Source organism: Lepidochelys kempii, chromosome 3 (assembly GCF_965140285.1).
Source record: "Lepidochelys kempii isolate rLepKem1 chromosome 3, rLepKem1.hap1, whole genome shotgun sequence".
NCBI classification, from domain to species: domain Eukaryota; kingdom Metazoa; phylum Chordata; order Testudines; family Cheloniidae; genus Lepidochelys; species Lepidochelys kempii.
The window spans coordinates 203,271,598-203,295,273 of record NC_136382.1 but is presented as its reverse complement, the minus strand read 5'-3'; the positions used below and the strand labels follow the sequence as shown (position 1 = coordinate 203,295,273).

The window sequence follows — 23,676 nt, the reverse complement described above, 5'->3', positions numbered from 1 at the left end:
TAAAATGGAAAATGAGGGTCTTCTAGAACTTAGACAGAGGGAAGATGGTCTAATGGTTAGGGCCCTAGTCTAAGACTTAGGATTCCAGTCTTTGCTGTGGCTCAGACTGAGTGACCTTGGTCAAGTCACTCAGGCGCTTTTGAAAATATGACCCTAAATGACTAAGCCTTTTAAGTGCCTATGTCATTTTTGAAAATGGGATTTAGGAGCCTAAGTCTCATCAGAAATCAATAGGACTGAGTACCTAAGTGACACAGGCACTTAGGTGTCTAAGTCACATAAATACTTCTGAACATTTTACCCAACGCTTCTTTGTGCCTTGGTCTCCCTATCTGTACAATGGGGATAATAGCACTTCCCTACCCCACAAGGCTGTTGTGAGGATAAATATATTAAAGACTGTGAAGTGCTCAGCTCCCATGGCCCTGGGGGCCATTATAAGTACTATAGATAGAATTATACCGAGTTTGACATATTAAAGTAGGTAAACATGTAAAACTATTGATTGTACTTATATGGTGCCCGCTACCATAGTATCTGAGCACGCACGCACAAACACACACAAATCTTTTAACGGGATCTCAAAGTCCTTTCCACATGCTAATTATGTCCCGCAAATATTACTGTTCACCTTTTATAGATGGGTTAACCATATGAGTGGTCAAACAACTTACTCAAACACCAAGACAGGGGCTGAGTCAGGAACTGAAGCCAAGTATCCTGACTCCAAGTGCACGGGACAATGACCCTTCCCTTATGCATGTAAATGAGCTGTAAGAATCTCTGATATTAGGCAGAACTGTGTTGCAATAATACATGGGGTACGGGATATGCACAAAGCAATACAAACTTGATTTCCACACAGAACAACGCTCTGTGTGTGTGTGTACAGCACCTAGCACAATGGGATTCTACCCCATGAATGACATTCCTAAGTGCCACTGCAATAGTTAATAACTCAAAGCCAACTTTTGGCTGTCCAGTCTGCAGTGCAGTACATGAAGACGGCTGAGATGAAGGGTCCCGTACACATCACTGATTTGTTTGCAGGTGGTGATGGTCTCTCAGGGAGGCAGTGTGACTTAGAGCACCCGGGACAGCACTCGGAATAGGGAAATACAAATGCAAAGTCCTGGCTCTGTGCCTAGCTTGCCATGAGACCTTGGGCTAGCCACAACGTCTCCATACTTGATTCAATTACTTACACTGGTGTTAATTAGAAGTTACTACAATGAGGTCAGCAGAGTTTAGGTGATCGGAAACCTGCGCGAGCAAAAGCACAACCCAGCCCTCTTCATCTCATCGATGTGGTGATAACACTTACCTACCTTGCAAGAGTAATGTGAGGAGTAGTTACCTAAGGTCCTGGTTCTGATGTCACTGACACTGGTCTAATTCCATTGGTTTCCAGGGAGCTACATCCACTTTACACCAGCATAGGTGAGATCAGAATTAGGTCCACAAAATTCTATACCATGTAAATGCTTAATAGTACTGGTGAGATGCTCTGTAACTATGCAAAGAGGCCAGTCCTGGTTCTAATTCTCTGCCATTACCCATGTTACACCTCTGTAACTGCACTGACGTCAGAAGCCCATAAAAACCATGCTTCGCTGGTTTGTGTGATGCAGAAGCAGGATATAATTTTTGTTAGCTTGCACTCTCCTAGGGCCCAATCATTGAAGGCGATGAGCATCTCTTGGCCAGGTGATCAAAGACCTCCGACAATGCCTCCAGTGCCTACTACAAAACCCACAACTGGAAAAATAATGACGTCCAGTCCCTGCTGACCAGGAGGAAGAGACAGAGCAATATAAAATCTATGTGTATGCTTCATAACGTTGGGAGAGACTCCCATAGCACAATGAGGCATGCCATAGAATAGTTTACATGAGAAAGAAAGGCAGAGAAAACGCCCTTCAACTCCCATTGAACTCGGTCAACACGGAAAGAAAGTTAGCACTTCCCAAGCCAGCCCCCAGTTAGGAAAAAGAAGAAGCCATTTGTTTCAGCTGGTTTTTTAAGGCTCCAGTTGGGCAACTCCTCCCTATTCAGCAGATCGTTGAAGCATGCAGGTAATCCCCATTAAAATCCATGAGATTTCAGCATATGCTTAAAGTTACAGTGGCCTATGTTATAAGAATATTTTTTGAAAGGTAAAGGAAAATCAGGTACACTCTATATCTATTCTATGCACACATTCTTGCCATTTAGTCCTACAGAAAAATCTGTGCCAATAAAGCAACATAAAAGTGTTTCTTTCTATCAGCGGTTGATTTAAATAAAAGAAGCCTCACGAGAACCTGTTGCTGAACCTTCACTGCTACAAACCTCGGAGAATTCCTTTAGTGACTATCGGCAGAGATGTCAGTCCTCTGAGCCATGTAATATCCTCCCACTTGATGGACGGATCGATTGCTTGGGCTACATAAACAGCCAGTCCGCTATTTTCACCGTAGCCTTTCTCGGAGGAAAATGCCAAATCGTTGGTGTCGAAATTTTTCATTCTAACATTACACAGAGACAAAAGAAAATGACACTGAAAAAAAAACATTTAAAAACCCATATTCGCCCTGCAATGAGTTCCATGCCAGCAGATCCCTTCACTGGTACAGATCTTATGGCAGGATCGGGGCCTCATATTGCACAGTGTGATGGGGCCGTCACCTCCCGTGAGTGCCTCCTATCCTCCTCTCTCTCTAGCTGCATCACTTGCAGTGACCACCTGTTGGGCTGTTAACTTCTCAAGCAGGTTTTCAGTGATTCAGCCCTCCGGCCGAGTCACACACTGTCTGTAGGTGTGCAACACAAGTCAACCCCTTCTGGGGTACACAGTCTAACAGGGCCTCTCACAGTGCCGTTAGCTATGTCTTTATCTGTAGCCCTGTCCCTGGGCTCAGTCCTTAATCAGTCCAACCTAACCTAGGCCTAACCCAGTACCCTCCGTTGGTCTCTTTCGCCCTACCTCTGGGCTTGGTTCTCAACTGTCTCTCAGCCGATTCTGGGCTAGTTTTCATTACTCCCTGCTCTGTTATAGAGCAGTGCCCCCAGGACTCCCTCCCTGGAGACTCTTCGCTTGGTAGCAAGGCTCACTGGCCCCGGCTCTTCAGCTAAGCCACTAGTTCAGTCCCCTTCCAGGGGGTTATCAAAGTCCACAAATGCTGACCCTCTTTGGGGTCTTCAGCCAGCTCCCTGGGGCCTGTGTAAATTCCCCTTCTCCAGGGCTTTGGCCACTCCACCTGTGGCTGGTGGGGGGGGGGGTACCTGCTGCTGGGCTCACCCACTACTCTGAGTCCCAACCCAGGGACCCTATAAAGAGTAGCCACCTGCTGCATCCCTTTTAATTCTGTGGCTAGTGTTCCCTGGGCCACTTTCCCACTGTCCCTTCACCTGTACCTTCACCCTTAGCTCAGGGATAAAGTCTTGCTTGAGCCCCTGCAGTCAGCAGGAGCACCTTCCTTCCTCCCCTGGTCCCTGCTGGCAGTGCTCTGTCCAGTCCTGGAACTGCTGCAACCTGAAAAATGCAGCCAGGAGCATTTTCTTTGCTCCTCAGGCTCCAGCCAGCAACTGGTCTGATCTGTCCAGCAGCTGATTTTTATAGTAGCCTGATGGGCTCTGATTGACTACCCCTGCAGCCTCTCTCTAATTGGCCGCTTCCATGCAGCCACTCTAGGAAGCCTGGAGGAGTCACCTCCACTGCTCCTTTTCTGGGACACGGTGTGGTAGGACAGCAAGACCTCCAGGAGGGGACCTCAGATACACCCCATCATACACAGTTAGCAAAGGCACATATCCTAGCATTTAACGTAGTATTCGATATCAACGAAAAAAAATTGGCCATACATACGTCGGCCAGGGGTGTGAAAAAAACACCCCTGACCGACATAAGTTTCACCGACAAAAGGGCCAGTGTGGACAGTGCTATGTCGGTGGTAGATGCTCTCCTGCCGACATCGCTACCACCACTTGTTGGGGGTGGTTTAATTATGTCGGGGGATAGCTCTCTCCCACCGGCATAGAGGGAGATCGTACAGCTGTGCCACTGTAAGGTCTGAAGTGCAGACATAGCCTAAGTTTTAGTTGAGGACCAAGCTTTAGTTAACCCACTTACATTTCAAGAGTTAGCTTGAAGCAAGAGGGATATTAAGGGGAATTTCCCCAGTGCAATCTTCATAGGCTGGCTCATCAGATGAGCTCACAAAGGCTTCATTAGCATTATAGTGGGAGTGGCAGCAATTGCTAACAATGAAGGTTGCTTAACAGTTTCCATTCAAACACCCCTTTTTACAGTTGTACATAACTTTCTGAAATGTTTACCTTTGGGACTGAGGTAATTATTTTTTTATTGGACTAACTCCTCCCCTCTCCAGAAGTAGGTCCAATAAAAAAATAACACTACGCCGAACTTGTCTCTGTAGTATCCTGCGACCAGCATGGCTACAAAAACATGAATATCTTTTGGACTGAAATTTTCCTTGCGTGGTCACTGCCTGAAGGTGAATATTTTTGGAAAGTTTGAGCAAATGAAGCTTCCACTGTTTTTTTTTAAGTAAGATGAAGAGGGGTGTGTCACATATTTCTTGTACGCAGTAGGTTGCAGGGCTACTACTAGCAGATCAGGCTCTTATACCAGATATGGACCGGCTACAAAGCTTCTGACACTGAGAGATATACCAGAGGTGTGTATTTCATAACCATCCTTTAATGCACTCCTGCTTATGGTACACTAACTCAAGTAAGGGATGTTGCACATGGTGCCACCTAGTGGCTGAACAGTATTGTACAGTTTAGCATTCCAAAATGGTGGGGGGGAAATCACATTGGGTTTTGTTAAGCTCTATGGCTTGCATATGGGTATAGGAGGTTTCACAATCCTTAAGCCTTGCAAAGCCTTGTGAAGATTCATCATTTCATTTGTCCAACAAGCATGACATTGAATCAGTTGATTCTAGTTTCCTTGTGAAACACAAAAGAAATCCATGGCACTCCATACCAGAACGTATACTGTTATTTGGATTATGGTAACACCCAGAGATGCTAAGCGGTCCCTGCTGTGCTAGGGGCTGTATATACACCTAGTACGAGATAGGCGCTGCTCCAAAATGCTCATTGTCTTAATAGACAAGAGACTTACCCAAGTCACCCAGTGGCAAAGCCAGCAATAGAACCAAGCTCTTCTGTGGCCCACTCGAATGCCCTATCTACCAAACAACTCTGCCTTTTCAGAAACTGGGCCCATTCTCTGACAGCAGGAAGTTTCATTTTGCATTTCAATGAACAGTTCTAAGAACCAAGCAATTTTCACATGAAACCAGCTGGTTTCACTTCTCTGTCCGTACCTAAAACTGGCTGAATTTCACCTGGTTTTAGGCTTTTATTGTGCCACTCTAATAGTAGCATTAGAAGAAAATGAGAAGGGAACAGTCTGCGTCCTCCCTCCCCTCTCCAAGTAAGATCCAGCTTTCCAGCACTTGGTTTGTGGGGTGGATAGGAAAAAACAGAACCATGGAGCCGATTTTAGCAATAACTGTTGTTTTTCTTGGACTCTGAAATGCAGATCAACGCTTGAATGAATGTTGTCTTACATACATTTCTGTGCACAATGGCACCTTGTTGTTACTCTGAAACTTTGTTGAAAGTCTGAAGCCAAGAAAAAGTTATCTGATAACTTGACAAAAGCATCATCCTGGAGAATTTCACCTATGGCTCTGAAACAAAAAGCTACATGGAAGTCTTGGTGTGTTTTCCATTTGAATTATGCTATTTCAGTGTTTAAAATAATTCTCTGGCTTTAGAAGGTTTTACAGGGTTAATTCAATGAAAAAAGCAGATTTTCCCCAAGTTGTGGAATTACCTTGATGACAAACTGTTTCAGAAATGTTCTACTCAGTCTGACCACGCAGAGGCTCACAGGTAAGACTTGTTTCATTAGCAGTAAGTGACGCAGCAAACAGGAAGAGTTGTAGGAAACAGATCTTCGCTATGTGCGCTGAGCTACTAGTGTTATGTGATGAGAGCCAGCAACCTGACTCAGCGTGGGTTCCGCAGATCCCCTGGTGGCACACGGAACAAGGTGCCTCCTGAAACTGGATCCTCTTTCTCCAGTCCAACTCATTACACTGCAAGATCCAGATTGGTTTGTTTTTAATCAGGAGGAGTTCCCCTTCCCCCCTCCCCACCGCTTGTAATACTTCCACTGACACGAAAGTGTTGGTCTCAAGTACGCTCCTAGAGGTGGCAGGGGTGAGCACGACAGAGGAAGCTTGCTCAGCTCCTGAGTCATAAAGGAAAATGTGATGCACCTAACCTGGAAGAACCTGCCCCCCACCCGCCCCGAAGGGAACAACCCAAAACGACATACAACACTGCAGGAGCAGCAGCAACAGGTGCATATGTCCTAGCTGAAAATGGGCTTTCCAAAGCAGCAGGCTGGTAAGTACCTGAGGTGCGGGGGGAGCTGGAATTTGTTGCGTACGTCGTCAAAGCGCTTGCCAAGGAGCGGCGTGTCCACCGTCACGAAGATTCCTTTGTAGCCTGCTCTCTCAGCACGCTGCACGAGCGACCTGGTGACCTCCCGGTCCTTGTAGATATAAAGCTGCAGCCAGTGAAGGCCATCAGGAGCCGCCTGGGCAACTTCTTCGATGGTGGAGGTGGCCCAGGAGCTGAGCATCATCCCTGTCCCCAGTGACCTGCAAGCTGAGGAGCAGAAGTTAGATTAGTGCCTGTTCTAAGTGTTGGACCCTTTTAGAGCTGGCTACTTGGCAGGAGTCACCAGGTTAAAACAGCAGTGAAGACACGGCGTCTCTGCTTCCAGTACAGGTTAGCAGCTCAAGTTAAAGTTTGTAGGGAAGTCTGGAGCGGGACTCAAAGCACCTAACCCAAGTTAAAGGCAGAGTAGCCATGTCTCCACTGCTGTTGTCACACAAATTAGCTCACTCGGGCTCAGAACACACCTTTTTTCCTGCAGTGAAGATATACCCTGAAAGTGGGCACACAAAGAGTAGGAGGTAAAAGAGAGGTGACTTGCCCAAGACCAAACAACAGGTCAGTGGCAGAGCTGGGAATACAACCTAGGTCTCCTGCCTCCCAATCTAGTTCCCGGTCTATTAGACCACATTGCTTCTTGAGCTTTTTCCTCCTAGAATTTAAATATCTTGTGGGTGAAAACCCCCTCCTGTGCAGAAAGTTAGCTATAGAGTTATGCATCATTTAAAAGCTCCACACAGGGGTTCAGTGGTGCCCAGGATGTGTTCTAGCTGTCTGCTCAGAGGGGATTTCCACCCCAGGGTGCTTGACAAACCAACTAACCTCGCACAATCACATTTTATGACTCTAACAGGGCAATCTATCACAATGTAAAATAGAGGGAAACCCACCGTAAAGCTCTAAAATATCAGATAGAGCCTGCTTTTTTCTTGGTGCACCACAGTATACATATTTTTCATGTAAATGGACCTCTGTCCAAAAACCTCATCTCCATACTTTCCAGGCCCTAAAAAGTGGTCTTTATGGCGACGTTTGATTAAATAAGGATTACAAATCTCTCAAAGTGCCATCTTATGAACAGTTTATTCAAACAAATTGGTTACACCCTCCCACAAACACTAGGCAGCCTTCAATCGGTGAAACAAGCATGCTTTGGTCTTCTATCTTGCAAGTTTTGCTACTCCATGAAGCACAAGCAGAGGGAAGCGTAAATTACAGAATCCGTGAAGCAGGATAAATATAGATATCAGACAGGCGTTTATGATGCATTAGAATCTACTAAGCATTTGTTTTTATTTATATTCTCCTTTGGCTTAACTCAGTAGAAGGACAACCGTATAAAGTGAACAGCAGCAGATGGGTCTCTTGCATTTGCACTGTCCCAGTGAGAGAAATGATAGACAACATTTTTACTCCCTGGCCTGCCCAGAAAATTATAAAGTGCAAATCATTAATTATTTGAAAAACTTTGCCTCTCATTTTTTTCACAAATTAGCAGCAACTGGATAACGACTTCTGCCAATGGCTCCATTGCCCAGAATTACGTGCTGAATAATTCTTGGTCTCAATGACAGGTGGTTCACAAAGCAATTCCTTGAAAATATTCAAAACTCAAGCTGATTTGGTGGGACATGCAAGTAACACAGTACATTTCTGTCACCTGATTAGATGAGAATCATTTTAACAGTTCGGCGTCTGGTATGAATCCTCTCATATTTGAAATTCGCTTTCAGCAAATATTCCACAATATGACCTTGAAACTCACCATGTCAACAAATATTCCTACCAAAAAACTTAATGACAATATTTGTGAAAAGAAACATCTGTGCAACACTTTCATAATGTCTAAATTGAGCCATGATTTGGCCCAATGTGTAAGAAAGAATCCAGATTGATTTAAAGTCCTCGCTTGATTTCACGTGACTGGCAATTCAAAGAAAAATCTTTTTACTCATGAGCTAACCAAATCATGATGGAATCTCTCAGAAATCATCAGCTTTTCACGGTAGAACTCACTTTTGGCTCAGATCTAGCAAAGAACTGAAGCACACGCGTTAATTTGCCATGAATGGGACTGTACTCATGCTTAAATTTAATTGCTTAAAAGTGTCATAATCAACAGTGCCTAAGCAGGCTAGGGTCATAAATACACAGACTTTAAGGGACCATCATGATAATCTAACCTGACCTTCTGCAAATTTCAGGCTAAACTGCCACACCCACCTATTCCTGTAATAGGCCCATAACCTCAGGCTGAGTTAACAAAGTCCTCAAATTTTGAGGTAAAGACATCAAGGTGCAGACTCAACTGAGATCAATGGGAGTTAGGCACCTTAGTCACTTAGGTGACTTTCTATATCCCGCTATAAGTGTTTTGTGAAATCATGGCCTGTAAATGTTGGTAACTCAGCTACAGCAGACCTGAAATCTAATAATGGCAGAGAATGTAAATATTTTGCATTCAGATGTGTTTAGATAGTTATTTATTTTCTGTTAGGGCTTGTCTACACGGTGGGGTAATGTGCTCTATGGGGGTATGATTTCTCAAGCTCATTAACGTGTTGCATATTAATTGGACCATATAGACTCTGCTAGCATGCTTTAATTAATGCTGCTTGAAACAATACTACAGGTGAGTCGCATCATATGTGCATTTTATTTACGCGAATTCAACTATATGCGCTCGGCAAAAAAAAAAAAAAAAGACCTGTAAATAGTGTGGGCGATTCCACCCACCATTCCACTCAGTGAGCGTGAGATGGGAGACGTGAATCTACTGTTCCCTCAATCGGTCTCAGTTCCCACGTGCCTCTCATAGTGTGAGCATCTCGCCACGCTGAGTGTGATTCTAGTCTTTAAAGATACGTATTTTTCGTACAGCATGGCCCCTAAACGCAAGCCAACTACTTCATCTGGTGCTCAACCGAAGAAACAGCAATCTGTTCCAACACCGGAGGAAAAACTGGCTGTGTTGGACTTATTGACAGACGGTATGTCGGTCTCCAACGTGGCGCGTAAATATGGCCGCAACAGATCTAGCATCCGTACCATCAAGATTCGAGAGAGAGAAATTCGTCAAGCTGTGGCATCGAGTGCTCCAATAACTGTTAAGGTGACGAGCCAGGTGCGTGGTAAGACTTTAGTGAAGACTGAAAAGGCATTAAACTTATGGCTGGAAGACATGAACCGTAAATGTGTGCCTATCGATGGCAACACGTTGCGGGAAAAGGCTCTTAGCCTCTACGCGCTGTTCAAACCTCCTGCCGAAGGGGGACAGCCTCCTGCTGAGAAGGAATTCAAAGCCAGCCAAGGTTGGCTTAACAGTTTTAGGAACTGCTTCAACCTCAAAAATGTGCAGACTACTGGTGAAGCTGCATCTCCCAATGAAGAGTCAGCAAAAGCCTACCCCGAACAATTAAAGAAAATCACAGAAGAAAAGGGCTATCTTCCCTAACAAGTTTTTAATGCTGATGAGACTGGGCTCTTCTGGAAAAAAAATGCCCAACCGCACTTACATTTCAAAATCAGAAAGACAAGCCCCTGGCTTCAAAGCAGCTACAGACCATGTGACTGTTTTGTGGCAATGCGGCTGGGCATTTAATAAAGCCGGGCTTGTTCTACAGGGCTGGAATTCCCCATGCCCTAAAAGGCAAGAAAAAAGGTCTCATGCCTGTGATCTGGCAATCAAATAAAAAGGCTTTGGTGATGGCAGCATTATGTCTGGATTGGTTCCACAAGTGTTTCATTCCGGAAGTCAAGCGATACCTCGAAGAGAAAGGACTTGACTTTGAAGTGTTACTGATCGTAGAAAATGCTCCTGGCCACCCTGCGGCACTCCGGTTTGTGCATAACGATGTTGAAGTCGTCCTTCTCCCCCACAATACCACCTCCATCCTCCAACCTCTCGACCAAGGCGTGATTCGCTGTTTCAAGGCCACGTACACAAGGCTTACGTCTCACGGATACGTAGCACTATGGATGCTGATCCCAATCTTAATGTGATGGAGTGCTGGAAGTCCTTCAACATTGGCAATTGCATCACTTATATTAAACAGGCAATGGATGCAATCAAGCCTGAAACAGTCAATGCATGTTGGCGAAACCCATGGAAAGAATGTGTGAATGATTTTAAGGGTTTCCCCAACCATTGACAAAGAAGTGAAACACATTGTTCAGGTGGCCAGGCAAGTGTGTGGTGATGGCTTCGTCAACATCCTTGAGGAAGAAATTGAAGAATTAATTGAGAGCCATAGAGAAACATTGACTAACGAAGAGTTAGAGGAAATGATAAAATCGTCTACAGAAGATGAAGATGACGACGACGAACAGGAAGAGCCAGCAAGTTGGAATCTTCATAAATTTGCTGCAGTGTTCCAAGCAGCGAAACACTTGAATGATTTAATTTCTGAATACGATCCCTCTATGGAACGAAGCCTCAAAATCACACGTAGTATTACAGACGATTTGAGACTGTATCAAGAAATGTTTGAGCAGCTCAAGAGACAACAGCGACAGTTGCCGATCACCATGTTTTTCAAGTTAAAACAACCAGCAGCAGATAAGCCTATGCAATCAACTTCTTGAGCTGAACCAGAGCCAACCACTTCATCTACGACTCGCTCTCCGTCACCCAAGCTCTCAGTCACCTCCGTCTCCTGGACTGACATCAAGCCCTGACGACCCCCTGTAATTAATCCCTTTAATTAAAAATAAAAAAAAATTGTCTATTATATATTGTACATTACTGTATACATTATACATATTACTGTAAGGGGTTGTACAGTATACACAAAACCATGTACAGTATACTGTACTGTATGGGCGATTTAAAGGATTTTCAAGGGTAATTTTGACTATACACGATTTTCGCCTTACGCGCTGACTTTAGAACCTAACCCGCGCGTAAGATGCGACCCCACTGTGCATTAAAGTGCACTTGGGAACTGACCACAAGGGGAGCTGGAACACCAGCAGAGTCTACATGGGCCAATTAACGTGCAACTTTAGAAATCACCCCCGCCCCATAAAGCGCATTATCCTACCATATAGACATGCCCTTCGTTATACCTCTGTAACCCTGGTGACGTAAGTGTAACCGCAAATGAGTAAATGAACATAATCTACCCTATTTACATTCATGTATATTCTGTTAATAGTAAAAGATCGTGGATATTTTTAATAAATATTTCAGTTCAACTATATATATGGAAATGAATTGGAAAGACTGTGTTTACATCTGGATCCAGATTAGGTTTAGGTTAGGGTTTGAGTTCAAAGTTGAATCCGGGCTTAATAGTGCCAAATTGGATTAAACAGAGCCAAATTCTCACAAAATTTCAGCCTCATCTGAACTATATATGGAAAAGTCAATGGCTGGAGTCTACAGTCTAGGGGAACTTGGGCCCTCCCTGATCCACCAGGTTCCAACCCAGGACCCAATGAAACAATAATTCGAAATGTGCGGCCAAGGGCGTGGGTGCCCTTATGCCTGCTCCCTGAGCCACTTCCTACTCCTGCTTCTGTTCCTCTGTTAGCATCCCCGGTTCGCCTCTGAGTCCCTCCTGGAGTCCTCCCTCTCTGTGCTCCAAAGGGCCTTTCTCTCTCAGTCACATCTTGTCATCATCAAAGGCCTGGGGCGCCTTGGCAGTGAGGCCAGGGCCCAGCCGCGTAGGGCCTTTGCGGATTCTTGGTAGGACCCTGCACCACACAACGGCTCCCCTGCTCCATCTGCCCTGACTGAGCTGAGCTGCTCCCTTTTGAGCTCAGCCTCCACTGTGAGCCTGGCCAGCGGGGTGGCTGGGCAGGGCTTTCTGGGCCCCGAGCTGCTCTTTAACCTTTACCTCCCCAGTGTGGGGCTTGTCCACCCCATCGCACATGCATATTGGCCTGTGTCAACTGGTCAGACCAGATGATCGCAATGGTCCCGTCAGGTTTGATAATCTAGCTGTTGCTGGAAATATGCACCCCATTCCAGTATTTTATTTTAGCAACAGTTTTATGATGGATGAAACTAGCTACTCCAGCAACCATATTTTACCCTTAAATTTCAGAATGTGCTTTTATTTGCTTAGTTATGCAAACTATTCCTGGATCCACAATAACTTGGGACACTCTTGTACTAACAAGAGACTTTTGGACAGAGCTTACACATCAGATTAATTTTGCTATCCTGCCCACCCACTCTTGTTTTTCATTTACCTTTTACTTCTTGTCTTTTAGGCCTCAATCCTACTCTGGTTGACATGTCTTTAACTAAATACATGTTGATTACTCCCATTAAAGTCAAATGGGCTACTCAAATTGCCTAAAGTTGGGCATGCATGAAGGTCTTTTCAGGTTCAGACTGTAAATTTCAGACTGTAAATTCTGTAGGGCAGAGCCCTGTATGTTTTTGCCTAGCACAAAGGGGTTCCGATCCAATTGAGGCCTGCGAGAGGCCTTGGGACACTACCACAACATAAATGATAAATAATAATCAATTGTGATTCTGCTGGGGAATTCAATTTTAAAAATGGGATAAAGGGACCGATTAAAGCTTAATGAGCCCAGATCAACCAAGAAGTGGGGCCAAAACCCCACCAAGGAGCATGGTGAGAGGTAACACAGCATTTCTTAACCCTTTTCATACTAGCAGCCCACCTTCCCAGGTTCCTCCTCCCACCTAGACAGGATCTAGCTGGGATCCCACTCCCATTTAACAGAATGGGCAAGATAGGTTGGTCAGGACCTCTAGGTTAAGACCCCTTGGGAAAGCATGTTTAAGGTTCCCTGGGGTTTGGCTTACATATTGTGACTCAGGTTGTTCATTGCCTTGTATGTTTCTTGGGAGGTTGACTAATTTTCTTTGTTTCTCGCAGGGAGGTTCTCCCATCATTTCCAGTCTTGGGGGATCCTTTGGAAAGGGCAACCTGAATTGCCAGTCAGACCCAAATCCATCACTAAAGATATCATCTCTAGGTCACAGGATAATGCATTATGTTGGTTCAGCATGATGCCTTTAGAACTTGGCAGTATTTATGGAGAGAAACACCCACGTTTTCCAAGTTGTTTGAAGTGCCTAAAGTTATTTGCTTGACGAAACACGGTTGGTCCCTGCAATGACTTGCTCAACAAAATACTCTGCGCCAGCTCTGCCTAAAATAATTTTGTTGACAAAATGAATTTTGTCATCTTTGCAGGAAGTCGTTGTGGAGTGGGGAAAATATGCCATGATGAAGTATAAAATGGTTTCTGTTGATCTAAAAAAAAACAGAGCGGTCATTCCGGAGCATTTCCACAAATGTGCACCCTGAAGGCCACGGGCTGCGTCAGCCTCTCCCATGGTTCTGTTTGCTGCAGGGGCTGTGATTAGCTCAGACCAGCCATTTTTGCCAGTGTTGACATTGTTTGTTGAACAAATGAAAATGACTCCATTGAGATTTTCCAGAAGTACGGCTGAAGAGCGGTGACCTAACGGGGAATTCGGCACCCAGATCTGCCAGTTGCAGTAGACTAAAAGTACTTAGGAGAAGTCTCACACACAAAAGCAGTGTAAGATCTGTTCTCTCTACAAATGCTTAAGGAATACATCCCCCCTGCTTCCCTACGAAATAGGAGAGTGCAGGGGGGAAACTTTGACCCTGGTTTCTAGCTGGTTTGTTTTTTAAGTGCCAGATGATAGCCCAGCCATAAGTGACCCCCCAAGGAGCCTAAGCAGGTATAAGCAACTCATCGCCCCCTGCCTGTGCACAGCAGATGCAGGGGGAGAAAAAGAAATGCTGCACGATTGGCTCATCAACACCTCATGCAGGTGGGCAGAAAGAGATGAGCACGGGTGGAACCTTGGCTCGTCCCTACCTCACATACCTGTCCAGCTGAGCTGGTGGGGTGAGGAGCGGTTCATTATCTAGCAGTAGTCAGAATCACGGGGAGATGACTTACCCCCCCGTCTCAGGCTGATGCTCTGTATAGTGGAACTCAATGAGCAAATCAGACGTAGTAACTATGCTTTTGAAAAACAAAGAGGCGGGCAAAGACAGCCCATTCTACAAACCATACAACCTGTTGGGTTGGAAAGTCAGCATCATGCTGTCTCTTGGACTCCCATCCCGATGATGGTGTGCCCGCTGAATGGTAGCCAGCCACCCAAAGTAGATGTATTAATTAGGAGAGTTGCTACATCTCAAAGCTGGATTTATTGTGCCTGCAACCTGACCAACACTCCTCCCACATCCCTCACTGAGATTCAAATCAGGGCATCCTTAGTCCCCAGGCAACAGCTTCTCCAAGGAACTAACAGGACATCCTTCTTCCGGTCGAGAGCCCCATGCAGGTGGGTGGTTCCTGAGACCCCTCACAACAGCCATTCTCCTGCTAGAAAGGGTACGTTCTCACAATAGGAGAGGAATATGACATCTATTTTTTCTGTATATCTTACAGAGACTGCAAGGTTACAGAGTGTTGCATCTTCCAAGGGACTGGCCCAGATCCTCACCTGGTGTAAATCGCTGTAGCTTCATTGAAGCCATGTTGATTTACACCAACTGGCGATCGCCTGTGTGTGTTTCTGTAGTTAAAGGGGATACTGCACAGGCTTCCACAGGGGTAGAGGCTTATTTCACCACAAAATCACTAATAACTAGCTTTTATATAGCACTTTTCATCACTAGATCTCAAAGCACTTAAAGGAGTAAGTATCATGCTTTTTCCTTTTCTGATTTAAAACTCAGGACAGTTAAACATCAGATCATCTGTTAAGCTTGAAAATTTCAGGTGCGCAAAAGTCAGGGCATTCCAAAATGAAGGTACATCAGACTACCACAACGCAACCCTTGCGGATAGTAGTTTGTATCGCTGTGCTGTATATGCCAGTTAATGTATGCCTTAAAAGCGAGTCGGTCCTGGGCTCTGTGGTAATCAACTATGGAATGTCCTGAATTTTGTGCATTTTAAATCTCAGCCATAACACGGCGTTACCATGGTTGCATTTAACAGCATTATGGGTCGCAGTTTCCTCAGTAATGTCCTATCATTGTAACCGAGGCCAAAAATATCGAAACATGTTTTCAGCTGACCAGCCATTTCTAAGAAAACGGACGGTGCGGGAAGCCCTGGTCTCTAATCACTACGATCTATTAAAGGTATTAGAGCTCCATCATGTGGAACACATCTGTATAACTATAGAGATATATCAAAAGCCATTAACTCACGAATAAATCTCCCAAGAAGCAATACATCTTTAAACCTGCTATAAATCTTCATCAAAGCAACTTGCTCTTACAGAGTTTCTGATTCAGCCTGACGGTTAAAGAGCGATGAAGGCTAGTCTGAATAGAAAGGCTACGATTGACCGAGGCCTGGAACGCTGGGGGGAGCTGCGCTGCAATTCACCTCAGCAGACCCTGTGTGCAGTGCCTCTAACCACTTTTTTCATATAGAACTCAATCCTCCAGTAGGAACAGAACCAGACTCAAAGTTGCCCCTTCATAAGGAACAGTCACTGGCATTTTTCGGATTCTAGCATGGGAGATGTAGCTAAATGTATAGTTTATGCATGCACCTTGCCCACACGGTGCTGGTATTTTACCTTGTTATCCCTTGTTTATAGCCTCGTTCATTATTTTCACATTACAAAAACTTAAAGGTACTGGCTGGTCCTCTTTCATGAACAGTTATTGCACGGCCTCTGAGATGCACACCTGGTGCTCTCTGTAAGTCCATAGGGTTAGGCTGAGCTAGAGTAAGAAGTAGGAGTAAGAAGTAAGAAGGAGTAAGAAGTAGCTCCAAGCTGGACACTGAATACTGGTTAATGACCCTGGACTTTAGCTCTATATTACAGCCTTGTAGACTGTAAGCTCTTTGGAGCGGAGACCATCATTTACTATATATTTGTACAATGGGGCCCCAGCTTGGCTGACTCCTTGGCACGACCACAATATAAATGTGAAATGTTAATATGTGCTTGAAGGGTTAAATTTCTTCAGCAGGTAGCACCTTAATGGGGAAGCGTCCGGAAGTCCTACCGACAAAGGCGTGGATTCTCGTAGCTGCGCATAAACAGACCCACGACTGCCAGTAGAGGAGGCGTAATACCGGGGAGACAATCCATTAATCGGTGTTTGCATTTTTACAGACTTATCTGCACTGAATTGTTGCATTGACTGCTTTCACCTACCCTTCTGTGTGCAAGTATTCTAGCAAAGGACTTTACCAGGAGGAACGATCCCAGCAGCAGCTGATTGTCAGTGGCTATTGCAGAACATGTGGGCCCAAGTAAACACTGAATTCACAATAAATAAATTCACCAGAAACCTGATTCTGAGGATTATGCTCCTCCAGTCAGGGAACAGAAACAATACCACATGACTGGCATGTAAAATGAAAACGACTTAAAGGATGAATATCCATGACTCCCCTTGTAAGCTGCTTGCAACAAGCTATCAGCCAAAAAATCATTCATAGAATGTGTTGGGAGGATAATTTTGAATAACAAATCTGAGGAAATTACCTGGGGATGTTGTGAAGGCCAAAACTATAACAGGGTTCAAAAAAAAGAATTAGATAAGTTGGTGGAGGATAGGTCCATCAATGGCTATGAGCCAAGATGGTCGGGGATGTAACCTCATGGTCTGAGTGTCCTTAGCCTCTGTTTGCCAGAAGCTGGGAGTGAATGACAGGGGATGGATCACACTCAACGATTGCCGGTCCTGTTCATTCCCTCTGAAGCATCTGCTATTGGCCACTGTCGGAAGACAGAATACTGGGCTAGATGGACCTATTGGTCTGATGCACTATCACCGTTCTTATGAAATTGTGATCGGTTTGCAGCCAGTTCCCAACAAACAAAAAGGAGGCAAAATGCCTTTAATTAATTATTTGTTATGAATCATTCAGCCAGCTCAAGGTATCATGAGTGATAACTAGAATGACTAGAGGCCTGGAAAACATGCCTTATAGTGAAAGACTACATTAGCTCAATCCATATAATTTATTGAGGAGCAGGTTAAGAGGTGATTTGCTCCAGCTCTGTAAGTACCTATATGGGGAAGAGACTTCTGGCAGTGGAGGGCTTTTTAGTCTAGCAAATGAAGGCATAGCAAGATACAGTGGTTGGAACCTGAAGCGAGAGACATTCAGACTAGAAATCGGGCACACAAGGGACATGCTGGACTCCCCCATCACTCGGAGTCCAAGTCAAGACTGGGTGTCTTTCTAAAAGACATGCTATGGCCCAAGCAGAAGTCATGGGTTTGGGGCAGATCTTAATGGGTGAGGTTCTTTGGCTTGTTTTATATGAGGAGTCAGACTAGATGATCAGAATGTTCCCTTCTGACCTTAAAATCTCTGAATCTATAAAGCATTATTGGGGATTGGTCCTGCTTTGAGCAGGGGGTTGGACTAGATGACCTCCTGAGGTCCCTTCCAACCCTGATATTCTATGATTCTATGATTATTTATATTACAGTTGATTCCAAAAAGCATGTGATGATGTGCAGACACCTCGAAAGTCATAGTCTTTGTCCCAGGAAGTTTACAAAAGAAAAACAGACAAAGGGTCAGAGAAAAGGGTGCAAAATAGAAGCAAAATTGATCCATAGATGATTGACACCCAGTGAGAATCTGCCAAAATCTCAAGGAGTTCTGCAGGGCTTCCATACAACCATCTGCACTTTGTAGCTCCGACAATGCAAACACCTGTCATTTGCTCCTGTTTGCTTGCCATGTATTTAAGCTGATGGCACTTTTCCATGTTTATCTCTGCCACAAACCATTGTTACCCTGAAGCGCCATCAGGTTGCAAGTGGCCCCCACAGATGTTCTTTTAAAGAAGAATGTTTCTAAATGAAAGGCCAAATTTTTCACAACTGGGTGCCTAAATAGAGGCAAGTAAATCAAAGTGACCTGCTCTTCAAAGGTGCTGGCTGTACACGGTTCTCATCTGAAGCCAGATGGAGACGCATGTGCTCAGTAGCTTTGAAGGCCACTTTGATTTAAGACCCTACACATTAAATTAGTGCCTGGCATTACATCCCCGACGTTTGCAGCCATTGGCCCATGTCATGGTTGAAATGGGATTCATTTGGTTCCAAAGAATATAATTGCTTCATGATTTGTCCCTTCTCTCTTTTACCGAGATATAATGATGGCAGTGAGCATGCCACCGTTCATTCTGTGCCTCAGAGCGTGCCTATGTCTGGAAGGAAGAGAAGAAATAAAAATGGTAGACCAGGAAACTGGTGCAGCTCCATGGACTCCAGCAGAGCTACGCTGATTTACACCCGCTGCAGAACTGGCTCAGGTGGCAATTCCTTTCCCACAATACTCATCTTACCTGGCTGACTTTTTCAGGAACTGGAGCCAGAAAAGGAATTGTTGCTAATACGTAGTGCTAAGAACAATGGGATAGACCTTTGACGGCTCCTCCAGTGGAGCTATGCCGATAGACACCAGCTGAGGATCTAGCCCCTAATTCTAAAATAATTCTGTTATAGCTGAGCAAGGTGTTGTGAGCAGACGGGATTGTGTGAGTGTATGGAGGGCAGGGAAGAAACAACAGGTACATCTCCAGAGTTATGCATGTTTTAATTCCCTTTTACTGTAATGGGAAGTGCATGGCTAAATGCTAAAGTGCTCCAAAGGGCAACACAAGTAAAAACAATTTAAAAATGAGACCTTGGCCACACTGAACTGATAAGTTCATCCCCTCATCCTTAAAACATACAAGAGAATATTTTAGGCTTGTTCCCATAAATGTAACTGCCTAGCCACAAACTACTGCTGAAGCATCCAGTTGAGCCTGAAAACCAGGCCCAAATTCTGCTCCCAATTCCTAAACCCACCAGGGTGTGGAGTTCTCCTCTCCACGTATCAACAGTGGGAAGGACCAGCTCTCTGTGCCCAAAGCCCCAGCTGGCTAGGCAGGTGGCTAAAAATCCCATGCCTACCTCCCGTAGGTCAGGTCAGGCTTTGTAGCCTGCTAGTGTAATGGCAGTAGATGGTACCACCTGCAGCTGGTCCATGCTGTGTGCTGAGAAGCAGTTAAGTGACTTGGCAAACCTCAGCAAGTGCCAAATCCTTCAGATGGATGTGCACTTGCGGAAGGTAGTAGGACCTCAAGGAAGGAAATGTCATCAGAAGGCAGAAGAGGTAAATCATGATTTAACCAATGGCAGATGGGAGAGAACAAACTGGAGAGAAAGCGATGGGAAACCACCCTCTGTACTTTCACCCATGAGAACTATAATAGCAGAACAAAGGTAAAGTAATCCATGGGTGGCACTAGACAGTGAGCTCCCCAAACCAGAAGGTGTGGCAAATTATACTGGAGAAGAGGCTCCAGCCATCAATACAAGCTGTGGTTATGATGATGTTGTACTAAATCCTTGCACCAAGGAAAAGAATGACTTGAACCTTCATAAATGAATCATCAGAGTAGGAACATGGAACTTGAGGAGTCTGTATGAAGGGAAGCTCACCATTGTGACCAAAGAATTGGAAAGATGTAGGACAGAAATATATGGAACTCAGAGCTGCATTGGAAGGGTAGGGGGTCATTTCATGACAATGGATGGATACAAGTGTACTATTCAGGATCTGAGAAAATGGGCATGCATTTATGTCATCGGCGGAAACATCATAGTGTGTGCTTGGATAAAATCCAATCAGTGACAGAATCATTACAATTCACCTTAGAGAGTAGCCTGTCAAGAAGTTGAGTATACAGGTTTATGCCCCTACAACAGCAGCTGATGACAATATGATTGATGGGTTTTGTGAACAACTTGAAGAGACACTTACTAAAACACAGCGTAAAGATACCATTGCTGTAATTAGGGACTTGAATACTAAAGTTGGAGCTGTAAGCTTTCATAAAATAGTAATGGGGGGAAATGGTCTGGGTTCACAGAATGAAAGATGAAGGTGTTTAGCTGAATTCTGTTCCTCTGCTCACTTGGTTATTACAAACACCATCTTCACCCAACAACCTAGATATTTATACATGAGAGCATATGCCAAAGAACCAAATCAACTATGTAATGATATAGCAATACTGAAGATCGAGTGTCCATTGAGCAAACACTGTCTTGAGTGCAGACTGTGGGTCAGACCATCAGCTGTTAGCTCCAAAAATCAAATTAAAACTTTAAAAGATATGATGTTCAACAGAAGCAGTAGACGAATTCAGTTATCTGGGATCATACACACCAACCGAGGAGGCTGTCCCAAAGAAATCAGAAGACTAGGGATAGCTTGCTCAGCTATGGCCTCCTTTAAGAAAGTGTGGGAAACCTGTGGTATCTCGGAATATATGAAGGTGCAACTGGTGAAAAGCCTAATTTTTTTCCCCTAGCGATTTATGGATGTGAATCATGGGACATTAATGCTGCTGACATGAAGAAAATTGAAGCTTTTGAAATGTGGTGCTGGCAAAGACTCTTGCATATCTCCTGGATGAAAAAAAAAAAAGATGGATTGCTGTGTTAGAGATACTATTGGAGAGAAACAGACCCTGATGTCAGAAATCAACAGATGCAAATGGATGTAATTTGGTCACATTAGACGATGGAAATAACCTTGAGAAAGTTACTGTGGAAGGAACGGTGGAGAGCCATTGCAGATGGACACCTGCTGCTGTTGCAGGGACACAGCAACAGAGTGTCTGAGCTTGGGGCAAGGGGACAGGCCCAGGGAGCAGCTGGTCTGTCTGTCCACTGTGCGCTTGTAATGCACTGCACAAAGACTAGCCATAGCCCAAAGGAAAGGGGTGCCCCGATGGGTGGCTGGGGGAGTGATACTGGAGCGGCACGTGGGCTGTTTGCTGATGTTAGTTTGTTCTGACCATGGTGATGGAGCGATTACAGGTGAAATCCTGACTCCCCAAAGACTGTTGTAGGGGTCTCCATCCCAAGGCAAAAGGTGGGAGTTTCTAACTACCATGGATCCATCCCCTGTCATCCAGTCCCAGCTTCTGGCAGTTGGAGGTTTAGGGAAACCCGGAGCATGGGTTTGTATCCTTGACCATCGTGCCTAATAGCCATTGATGGACCTATCCTCCATGAACTTATCTGATTCTTTTTTTAACCCAGTTATACTTTTGACCTTCACAACTTCCGATGACAAGTTCCAACTTCCCCAGGTTGACCTTGCGTTGTGTGAAGACGAATTTATTTTTGTTTGTTTTAAATTTGCTACCTATTAATTTCATCTGGTGACCTCTAGTTCCTGTGTTATATGAAGGGGTAAATAACAATTCCTTATTCACTTTCTCCAGAGAGAGGACACCACCACCATATGGCCATAACTGTGGTGACTCCCTTAGGAATAGCAAACCAAGCACAAAACTTACTTGGCTGAAAGAGAATAAAGAGAACATGGTGGAAGATATGCTCATCACACAAAGCGTCCAGGTTATGACACTCATGACAGAATTAATATGTAGGCACCTGCAATCTTTGAAAAATGTCATTCTCCTGGGAACAGAGAAATGTTTGCCGTCACTACCCCATCTCTCCCTGATCCAGAACAAGTTCCTGTGTGCCAAAATGTATTCCAATTGGTGTTGGGTCAGTTTTATACTCCACAGAAGCCAGATCTTCAGCTGGTGTGAACTGGTGTCGCTCCATTGTGGAGTTATGCCACTTAGACTAGCAGAGGATTAGGCGTGCATACAACTCAACCGAGCAGAGGCTATTATCTGCTTGTACATGGGCTTAACGATCAGTGGTTTCAAAATGCCCTTACAGCTTTTGTAATTATGTATAGCTGTTTTGAAACATGGATTATGAAATGGTTATTAACTTAGGCCCAATGCCTCAGCCGCTGAGTCATTTCATTTCTCAACACCGTTGCACACTGAGGGAGAACCAAAAAAAAAAAAAACACCCCAAAAACAAAACAAAAAAAACCTGACAGCAACAACTAAAAGCCATTTGTAGAAAAGAATCACCAGCAAGAAACAAAGCAAAGATTCATGAGCTGCAAGCTCAATGTCATTCCATTCATCTCTTTGATTTGCTCGAGGGGGTTTCTCTGCTGTGGTGGTTTACCTCTGGCGGTAGCTGCTTCTCCGTCCACATGAGCCATGCTCTGCATGGCAGTTGCTCCAACACATATTGGCATGCTGATTTTCTGCCCTAAGACAGCGGTTGACAGGTCCATGACAGACACATCCCTGAGCATCCGTGGGTACAGTCTCAATCTGACATAAAAGAGAGGGGGGGAGAAAAAATTAACTATGTTATTCATAGCTCACAATGAATGAGATCAGGTTTCCTTTCATGGCGACAATCGTCAGGAAAGATCTAGAAGAGAAGGAAGCCCAGAGAGCTATTTGAAAGGTAGGCAGGGGTAAGTTAAAAGCTAGGGAGGGACATTGCTTTAATTTACTATCCCAAGCTTCTGTGAAGCTGCTGAAATGTAGAAAGCAAGGGAGGAAAAGAATCAAAAAAGGAGGAAATAGGTGAAGAGCATTAGATAAGTGGCTCTCAACCTTTCCAGACTATTGTACCCCTTTCAGGAGTCTGATTTGTCTTGCGTACCCGCAAGTTTCACCTCATTTAAAAACTACTTGCTTACAAAATCAGGTATAAAAATACATAAGTATTGTCACAGCATACTATTACTGAAAAATTGCTGACTTTCTCACTTTTACCATACAATTATAAATCAATTGGAATCAATATTATATCCATATTGTACTTACATGTCAGCGTATACTGTATAGAGCAGCATAAACAAGTCATTGTCCATATGAAATTTTAGTTTGCACTGACTTCACCCATGCTTTTTATGTAGCCTATTGTAAAATTAGGAAAATATCTAGATGAGATGATGTACCCCCTGAAGGACCTCTGCGTATCCCCAGGGGTACGTGTACCCCTGGTTGAGAACCATGGCCTTAGAACATTATCTGTTCATACAGTATTCAAAAAACAGCCAGCCGGTGCAAAACAGCTACATGAGTCTCCATCCCCGAGCAGAAACGGGTGTCTGTCAATGTCAGATAGCAAGAAAAATTATTGCTCAGCTCAGCTGCCCTCGATTATTTTCCCCCTGTGGAAACAAGCATTTAACGGAAAATGGTACAACATGGTCAGTGATCTCATGCACTTTTGTCCCCATGTGGCTGACTCCCTATGCACTGGCTGTCTAGAATATGCCATGGTCTTTCCTTAAGGCTAGGTTGTCTTACTTCCTATGCACCCAGTCAGG

General features: G+C 44.5%; 1 protein-coding gene across 1 annotated transcript in view; it reads right to left on the bottom strand.

Moving 5' to 3' along the window:
- HAO1 (hydroxyacid oxidase 1) overlaps positions 1-23,676 on the bottom strand; it is a 47,040-nt gene that overhangs the window by 9,023 nt on the left and 14,341 nt on the right. The window contains exons 2-4 of the mRNA XM_073339672.1: positions 22,512-22,663; positions 6,441-6,696; positions 2,332-2,507 (exon numbers count right to left, since the gene is read on the bottom strand). Coding sequence (XP_073195773.1) covers positions 2,332-2,507; positions 6,441-6,696; positions 22,512-22,663 — 584 coding nt within the window. The remainder of the gene's footprint in view (positions 1-2,331; positions 2,508-6,440; positions 6,697-22,511; positions 22,664-23,676) is intronic.